The sequence below is a fragment of the Macrobrachium rosenbergii genome, chromosome 23 (genome assembly GCF_040412425.1).
Source record: "Macrobrachium rosenbergii isolate ZJJX-2024 chromosome 23, ASM4041242v1, whole genome shotgun sequence".
Classification (NCBI taxonomy): domain Eukaryota; kingdom Metazoa; phylum Arthropoda; class Malacostraca; order Decapoda; family Palaemonidae; genus Macrobrachium; species Macrobrachium rosenbergii.
The window spans coordinates 34,575,278-34,585,277 of NC_089763.1; the positions used below are offsets into that span (position 1 = coordinate 34,575,278).

Here is a 10,000-nt window from a genome sequence, read left to right on the forward strand (position 1 = left end):
AGCTTGAATTTCAAGTCAGTGGCCCCTTTGGTCGGCTTATTCCGTATGAGTAGGGTTCATCTTCTGAATAATAATAATAATAATAATAATAATAATAATAATAATAATAATAATAATAATAATAACAAACACCATATGCTTTGGAAGCTTGAATTACAAGTCAGTGGCCCCTTCGGTGGGCTTGTTCCATATGAATAGGGTTCATCTTCTGAATAATAATAATAATAATAATAATAATAATAATAATAATAATAATAATAATAATAACAACAACAAACACCATATTCTTTGGAAGATTGAATTTCAAGTCAAAGGCTCCTTTGGTGGGCTTGTTGCATATGAGAAGGGTTCATCTGAATAATAATAATAATAATAATAATAATAATAATAATAATAGGTAAAAAGCCACGTTAATGTATATGAGCGATTGTACTTTTCCAAAATACAATAAATACAATTTACTTATTATTTTCGGTCACATTATAGTGATGCACCATAGATAACGATAATATGAAAAATCTACAAACGGATGAAAAAGCAGTTTAAAGTGACATTAATTCATATTGATTAATCATGACACCTAATTAACACCACCACCAGTTCTGAATGTGATTAACTAAATGACGTCCAATGAAATCATACATTACGTCAGAATCTGGGAACACCTGGCAACTCCTTTTCCCAGAGTCGCCAGTTACTGAATATTTGAAGTCACAGCCTAATCGGCTGGCATAATTACTGTGTGTGTTGCTCAGGCACACTTTCAGCATTTGGCCCACCCACCCCCTTCTCCCCTTTTCCCCGCTTCAAACATCCCAGGGGAGGGTCTGAATTACAGCGTTGCCATGATCGCTGAAGTCGGGTGCATGATTTGCAGTGTTGCCAGTTGAACCTTGTTGAGAGATGATGGTTTTAATGATGATTATGATGATAGTGATGTTTTAGCCAAAGGTACAGGGACTGAATAATATAATAATAATAATAATAATAATAATAATAATAATAATAATAGTAATAATGATGATTTGACATAAAGGACAATAAGTTTATCCAAAACTTCTCTTAGCGTGCCTTAACAAAGTTTAATAATAATAATAATAATAATAATAATAATAATAATAATAATAATATTAATAATAATTTGATTAGGATAAATGTAATTGTTTATCAGCACATTATTATTATTATTATTATTATTATTATTATTATTATTATTATTATTATTATTATTATTACCCATTTAGATTTAAAAAAAAGAAAAAACAAATTTAACTTGGTGATAAGAGGATAAGTTACCATTGACCATAATGTAGACATAATACATATATATATATATATATATATATATATATATATATATATATATATATATATATATATATATATATATATATATATATATATATATATGTCTGTGTGTGTGCGCGCGCTCGTGCGTATATCTTTTCGAAATCTAACAGACCACACCCGAAAACACCCAACCCTCTGACCCAAATTGAACTGTCTCATATTATCCCAAAAAACCCATTTCGACCAAACCATTGGCAATAAATCGAGCTGAATATCCCCCCCATGAGCATCCAAAACACCGGCCGTAAATAGAAGTAAATAAAAGCGAGTGAATAAGTAAAAGGCGATAAATAAAGGAATAAAAGCCCATATATCTAGGGGTTAGGTAATTCCCGTCCTACCGATTCAGAGAGTCGGAATTGCGCTAAAGAGTTGCACGGTAGAATCAATTGATTGCAATGGAGGGAAGTTTGTATTGTCTTTTGGCCGACGGAATTCCTTTCTGCAGGAAATGAGTAAGAGGTGGAAATATTCACGGGACCGTTTAGGGAAAGGAAAAGGGGGTTGAGAGGGATCTTTTATGAGAGGATTCTGTGATAGACTTTACGCCATCTCCGTAACTTGAAATTAGAACGAGAGAGAGAGAGAGAGAGAGAGAGAGAGAGAGAGAGAGAGAGAGAGAGAGAGAGAGAGAGAGAGAGAGATCTTTTATGAGAGTAGATTCTGTGATAGACTTTACTCTCTATCTCCGTAACTTGGAAATTAGAACGAGAGAGAGAGAGAGAGAGAGAAATCTTTTATGAGAGTAGATTCTGTGATAGACTTTACTCTCTATCTCCCTAACATGGAAATTAGAACGAGAGAGTATCTTGGAGAGAGAGAGAGAGAGAGAGAGAGAGAGAGAGAGAGAGAGAGAGAGAGAGTATCTTTTGAGACGATTCAGTGATAACTTTACTAGTCTCTATCTCCGTAACTTTGAAATTAGAATGAGAGGTTATCTTGGAGAGAGAGAGAGAGAGAGAGAAAGAGAGAGAGAGAGATGAAAGGAGGGATGAGGGAGAGAGAAAAGGAGGTAGAGAGAGAGAGAGAGAGAGAGAGAGAGAGAGAGGTCAGGGTTGAATTTCTGGTCAAGAGGTGCTGTGACCCAGACACGTTCTGTAAACTTCATGGCGCCTATTTTGACCTAAGCAGTGGAATTGTACCTGGCGATTAGTTAGCTGCCGTGAGTCACAGGCCAAACAACCCTTTCCCAAAATGCTTGCTGGAAATCTGAGTTATAAGATTTAAAAGAGAAATATAGAATATTTTTCCCATCTCCTCCAGTTCATCTACTGCCATTTTCCATCTACTAGTAGATTTTAAAGTCAAAAGAAACTTCCATATTTTATTCTTCTCGTTTCTCTATTACGCACAACTTCCTCGAGGCTTTTTAATCTTTTATTTTTTTTATTTTTTATTTATTAATTTTTTTTTTTTTGGCCACATGGCAGCAGCGCTCCCCGCTCGGCCATTCCACCCTCAGCCCTATCATGTAGCCACACTCTATTTAAGATCATATTTCAGGTGACGGCCTCGACACGATATTTATACATACCCTTTTGTTAAGGAGGGGTTGGGGAGGGGGAAGGCTGGTGCTTTGGTGGAGGGTGGGGGGGAAAGGGGAGGGGAGAATGGAAGGGGTATGTCTATACCCCGATTTCATCCGGGACACCTAATTGCCGTAGGAAGCCATATCATCATGATTTCGCGTCTGCGCACACAAGAGAGAGAGAGAGAGAGAGAGAGAGAGAGAGAGAGAGAGAGAGAGAGAGGATGAGAAGAAAAAGAGAGAGAGAGTGAAACAGAGAATGAGAAGAAAAAGAGAGAGAGAGAGACAGACACAGAGAGAGAGAGAGGCGCTATAGCAATTCCTTGTATCCATCGTTTAAATACGTTCCAAATTCTGCAGATTATAGGCCTATAATACTGACGCGAATATTGAGTCATAACAGTACTTGCTCCTGAAGAGGGTCGTGTGTCACAGAGACGCCTAAATGTCTGTTCTAAGTCTTCACAAAACCAGATCGGCCTAACGCCCTCGTAGAGTCAGTCACTAGCCCCCTGTCGGCCACACACCGAACTATCACACCCTCGGCCACAGATAGACCGCAAACACGAAGACATTCTTTTGTTGTTCGTTCGAAGTGACTTCGTATCGTCCCTTCCTCCTCCTCCTCCTCCTCCTCCTCCTCCTCCTCCTCCTCCTCCTCCTCCTCCTCCTCCTCCTCCTCCTCCTCCTCCTCTTCTTCTTCTTCTTCTTCCTTCACCTTTGCGGTTGGTATAGCCAGCGTTTTGTTGCTATGATTATCTGTCATTTTTCTCGCTGCAACTTGCATTTTGTCACAAGAGGGTGTCATTGTTTTCGACCCGTCTCATATCGCAAATGGTCCGCAGAAAGAGAGAGAGAGAGAGAGAGAGAGAGAGAGAGAGAGAGAGAGAGAGAGAGAGAGAGAGAATCGCAGATGATTGATGCCTACGGTCCGAGCGAAAATTGAAACTCCCTTGAACGATAAATAGTGGGAAAGTCGTGACGCTGGGTGTCAAAAAGGGTCCCTTTTCTTGCTGGTCTCCGGGGTTAAAAAGAGCCCTCGAGCTCATTTTATACAAAATTTTCCCTTTTTTCTATGCCCTTCGCCTCTTTTTATACCCACTTGACACTGGGTAATCTCTCTGTACCCACTTGGTGCTGGGTAATCTCTCTACCAACACAGAACCCGATAAAATAAGGCTATTTTGATATCCCACCTCAATTGCTTGTCATGCCATCTGCAACAGGTAATTGTTGACAGAAAAAAACGATTATTTTCATTATTAAAATCAACTATTTGTCTCCATTTCGCTTTAAGAAGATGCCGCCGCTATCCGCTACAGCGAGCGAAGGTTTTTGCAACAGGAGCAGATTGTATCGCTCAGGTATTCCTGCTCTCTCTCTCTCTCTCTCTCCCAGCTGTCGGCTCCTGTGATGTGGCCGGCTATTAATTAATACATGACCCGTGCACCCGCTACCGATGCCACCCACTGGAGGGCTGCGCTCTGCTGCTCTAAGGGCCTCTGGTCTGTCCCAAGGGCCTTTGCTCTATCTGGGCCTTGCTGAGGGTAGGGTCTTTGCTGCGCATCAAGGGGCTTTTGGTCTGTTTAAGACCTTGCTTAGGTCTTTGCTCTGTCCAAGGGCCCTCTCTCTATACCAAGAGCCTTTTTGCTCTGTCCAGACCTCAGTGAAGGTCTGATTTATCCAGGGGCCTGTGCTCTGTCTGGGCGCCTTGCTGAGGGTAGGGTCTTTTCTGCGTATCAAGGGGCTTTTGGTCTATTTAAGACCTTGCTTAGGGTCTTTGCTCTGTCCAAGGGCCCTCTCTCTATTCAAAGAGCCCTTGTTCTGTCCAGACCTCAGTGAGGGTCTGATTTATCCAAGGTCCTTTGCCTTATTTGAGACATTGCTGAAGGTCCTTGCTTTATCCAAGGGCCTTTAGATTGTGTTGCCAAGGGCTGAGCTCTAATACACTAATGATTTTTAGAGATCTGTTTCCGACTGCTCCAAGGGTGTCTGCCGTATTCCAAGGGTCTTGGCGGTGTTTCACACCTTGCTTAGGGTCTTTGACCTCTGCAAAAGCTTTCTCCCTGTCCTTAGGGACTTTGCTCTGTCCAGACTTCAGTGAGGGTCTGATTTATCCAAGGGCCTTTGCTTTGTTTGAGACAATTGCTGGAGTTCTTTGCTCTAGTCAAGGGCCATAGGCTGTGCCAAGGGCTGTGCTACATGTAAATTGCGCTAAGGGTATTTGGAGAGCTGGTCTCAATTGTGCTAAGGGCCTCTGGTCTATCCCAGGGGCCTTTGCTCTGTCTAGACTTTGCTGAGAGTCATTGCTCTATTCAAGGGCCCTTTCTCTATCCAAAGGGCCTTTGTTCTATCCAGACCTCAGTGAGGGTTTGATTTATCTAAGGGCCGTGAGACTGAGCCAAGGGCTGTGCTCCATGTGAATGACACCAATGGTATTTGCTCTATACAGAGTTCGCTATAGAACTAGCTGAGGGTCTGTGCAGTATCCAAGGGTCTTTATACTGCCTCGTGTACAGTAGATTGAACTGGGAGTATTTGTTCTATGCAGACCTTGTTGAGGGCCTAATGATAAAGCCTTGAGGGCAGTGCCCCCCGAGTTATAAAGCTTTATAGGCAATATTATCTTTCCTCTTCCTGCCTTGTCGTTATAATCATACCTAATACCAGTTCATTAAAAAAATGACCTAGACGATCAGATTCTAATATATGAAATGCATGTTTTTGAAAGTAGATTAGTGCTGTGCTGAAACTGAAATGCTGAGCTTCGTTGACTTTAATTTGTTACATTGATTTACTAAGGTTAATTGATTAAATAAATTTTGAGTCAATCTTTATGACGTTCAGAAGGGTCACCTTTCTTGGCACCTTAGCTAGGACTTCCAGTTCCCATTTATCAGGTTGGTTCCTCATTACGTATTCTGCAAAGCAGTGTAGGTGATATGTGAGGTGTCATTTCATTTTGATCCAAATTCATTCCATTTTGTTACTCATGTCAAGTGATCATTCACGTCAAATGAAATTCTTCAATTTTTAGTTTGCTGTAAAAGAAAACTATTGTGCCGCTTTGTCTGTCCGTCCGCACTTTTTCTGTCTGCACTTTTTCTGTCCGCCCCCAGATCTTAAGAACTACTGAGGCTAGAGGGCTGCAAATTGGCCTGTTGATCACCCACCCTCCAATCATCAAACATACCAAATTGCAGCCCTCTAGCCTGAGTGGTTTTTATTTTATTTAAGGTTAAAGATAACCATAATCCTGCATTTCAACCTCTCCTAACAACTGGTTTATAGTGCAACTGCTTTGAGACTTTCCTCCTGTTACGCCTTTCAAACCTTTTACTGTCAATTTCCTTTCAGCGCTGAATGACCTCATTGGTCCCAGTGCTTGGCCTTTGGCCTAAATTCTATATTCAGTTCGGTTCAATACTCATTTGAGAATGTGTATATATGTTCATACATTATAAAATTACTTTTTTTTCAAGTTACCTAAAGGAGAGTTTATGAATCATTTTACATCTACTAGTGTTAATAGCTTGAACAGCTTCTTATTATTGGTAGAATTATATTTCATTTCGTATAATATTTGTTATCGTTATTAATATATTTTGGTGAAGTTATATTTTTATTTCGTGTGGTCAGTGTTGTCATTATTAATTTATTTATATTTGTAAATGGTCTTGCTTATGTATGTATATATATATATATATATATATATATATATATATATACATACATACATACACACAGATACATGTATATACACACATTGTTTATATATTCATATATATATATATATATATACATATATACATATACATACATATACATATAGAATTCCCGCATGTAAAAACAGTTGCAGCCATAATATGTCGCAACAGCTTTTAAATATGACTTTAAATTTACTTGTAAGAAGGAGGTTGCTCGCTCCCTCCGACGGGGAACCTACAAAACACGGTACTAAGGAGTATATACCACCACCACCGCCGCCGCCGCCGTTTCCCGCCGAAGTCTTAATTAGCGTCGGGGCCGTGGCTACACCATCTTCCGTGTCAGACGCATGCCCTGATTGATGGCACAGGCGGAACATGGGCATTCGACACACCTTCCTTGGCACCCTCCCCTACTTAGATACGCTTAATACGGCGCACCTGGCACTTGAATAAATGTTACATTTCGGCCTGGCACTCGCTTTTGCAACTGCCACTTACTTACCTATTCGTGTTTAGGTTTTCTGATTCTCTCTCTCTCTCTCTCTCTCTCTCTCTCTCTCTCTCTCTCTCTCTCTCTCTCTCTCTCTCTCTCTCTCTCTCTCTGGAATCCGATGGCCCCATTTGTGCCTTGGCACTGAGAAGGCAGTATTATAAGTATTTGATACTCAATGGTCGAAGTGACCAAAGAGGTTCGTCAGTCATTTTTTTTTTTTGTGTAATATAATCAGGAAATATCATGTCCTGTATTTTTCGTGAGAGTGTGTGTATGTGTGTGTGTGTGTTTTTACCATAGCAGTTTTTTACTTTTGAGGGGCGAGTCTTGCAATTATTATTGGGATGAGAATGCTAAGCTTACATTCTGACCAACATGTGTTTATATATATATATATATATATATATATATATATATATATATATATATATATATATATATATATAAAATATATATAAATTATAAATATATATATGTATATATATATATATATTAACTTTTATCAATTACACAAATTGTTCTGTGCATTAGTAGAATTACTAAAAGGACCTCATTCAAACTGGATGGTATCAAATAACTTTTTCTGAATAATTTATTCATTTGATAATCCAGTTTGAATAGGTCCTTTTAGTAATATATATATATTTCTTGGTTACATTCAAACTGTGTATCTTTTTGATCTTGAAAGATAACCTTTGTTTACCATCCAGTTTGAATGACAGTAGACTAATTTATCTGTGCCTGCATTATATTACCGACATGACCAAGATTTATAACAAATCAGCCATTTATAATTGTGGTAGTTGGCTGACATTGAAATGTATACTCTTTAACAGGTATACATGACAAAGCAGCCATTGATGAGTGACATGTTTCTTCGACTGTAAAAATTTTTCACAAAAACTGTTGAGCTGAGTCCACAGGAAACTTTTGAAAAAGAAAGTGAAAGACACTTTCACCATTTTACACTCTGTGCCCTGAAGATGTCCAAAATACACGAAAGTACTCGGTGCTCGGCCGTTTTATTAAATTAAATCGTGATCATATTTGTGACTTTTACGCATATGAAGGGTTGGGCAGGTAGACCAGAAATTATCATAGACTTCAAAATCACGGTGGATAGAGTTATTCAAGAGTTATTCAACAAGAATTGTTTACCCGTTTAAACTTCATTTCATCTCATTAATATGTTTCAAACCAAAAGGTGGGACAAATAAGAGATTAATATAAGTGGTTTTTATATAAATAATAATTCTCCCCGAAATGTTTAGCAGATCAGTGACAGAAGCTTTTGACTTCTCAACTAAGTGTCAAGTTTATTTTTCTGATATAAACTTTGTGTATGTTTTTTTGTTATAATATAATGGATATTTAAGGTAATTAAAAGAAATAATCATTTGAAAAGATTATATATTTATTTGAATCATACATGTAACAGACTAGTATGTTTTTCAAAATGCAATTTATCAACATCTGTACATATTTTCCAGGCATGGAATCTTATTTGTTATAAAAGTTTATTATAAATATCTTGGTAAAATATAACAATCAAGTTATGAATCCAATAACGAAAAAGAAAAGTAAACGATACACCACCACAGACAGAAATATTCTAACAAAATCATTCATGTGTGATCATAAATTCAATAAATTTTTGCGAAATGATCATCGACCAACGTTCACAAGTTACCCATTTAAAAACAACGACAACAACATATTCCGTTTTCTATAACAATCAGCTTACTCGTACGTTTTCTGTCACACCGAAAATCTGAATGAATGTATGAAATCGGGACATTTTGTCAACAGATGTTTGAATTCCTCCTGGGATATGCCTCCACCGTCCAGATCCACTTCCTTTAACAGCTGTGAATGGAGTAAATGTATAAATTAATTCATTGGTTCTTTAGTCGGTGAATAAATAAGCAAAAAAGACTGTTGTTTCTTATTGGGGTCTTACTCACTTTAGCTAAATTGGTCGTCAAGTAGTATGGTAGTTTTTCATGGTTCAGTATATATATATATATATATATATATATATATATATATATATATATATATATATATATATATATATATATATATATATATATAGAGAGAGAGAGAGAGAGAGAGAGAGAGAGAGAGAGAGAGAGAGAGAGAGAGAGAGAGAATCTATTTGGTCATCTTTTACCAGATACGTATGTAATTGATATATATATGATATATATATATATATATATATATATATATATATATGTATATATATATATATATGTTTATATAGTGTTATGGTGTTGTCATAAAAACACGTATCTTTATAACTGAACTTTCATATTTTGGTATGTAGCTAACAGGGGGCAGTCTTGTCCCCATAGCCTTAGCTGATAAGTATGTAATCCTTGTTTTGTTTATTTCCAGTTCACTTCGGAGGCAAAGAAAACGGGAATTAAGCGTGATATTGGATTTGTGAGTGTAAAAAGTGCCTCTGGATTTATCTAAGAACAGCAACCTCAAGGTAAGATTTACAATTTTTCTGTATCACTGTATTTCAGCCATATTTTATTGTTGTTGTCAATTATAAGTGGTTTTGGTTAATTGCGATTGAGTGAGCATTATTGTTGATCCATAGTGTCTTTAAGTTATTTCTGAGCAGTTTATGGTTACGTAATCTATTGTGGGGATATCATGTAATTTTTGGTGTTTATATATAGCTTATATATCGTAATTACACGCCATTAAATTAACGTAATACCTGAACGTAACTGCGTTAAGAATGGTGTAAGTTGTCAATAGTGAATGGGTTAATATAATAGAGTGAATCTTTTCTTTTGTATCACTCAAATCCTAGTACTGTTTTTTGCAAACCAGCAAGCACAAAGTATCAACAAAATCCATATTTAATAAATTTATGTATAAAGTCTTATCAGGTTTATCTCG

The 10,000-nt window shown here is 37.3% G+C and overlaps 1 protein-coding gene and 1 long non-coding RNA gene across 2 annotated transcripts in view; one reads left to right on the top strand and one right to left on the bottom strand.

The window, feature by feature from the left end:
* Positions 1-10,000, top strand: part of LOC136851473 (uncharacterized) — a 544,852-nt gene that overhangs the window by 328,066 nt on the left and 206,786 nt on the right. Inside the window, exon 4 of the long non-coding RNA XR_010856888.1 lies at positions 9,482-9,578. This is a non-coding gene — a long non-coding RNA (uncharacterized lncRNA). The remainder of the gene's footprint in view (positions 1-9,481; positions 9,579-10,000) is intronic.
* LOC136851470 (calcium and integrin-binding protein 1-like) overlaps positions 8,478-10,000 on the bottom strand; it is a 10,478-nt gene continuing 8,955 nt past the window's right edge. Inside the window, exon 6 of the mRNA XM_067125578.1 lies at positions 8,478-8,947. Coding sequence (XP_066981679.1) covers positions 8,840-8,947 — 108 coding nt within the window. The 3' untranslated portion in view covers positions 8,478-8,839. The remainder of the gene's footprint in view (positions 8,948-10,000) is intronic.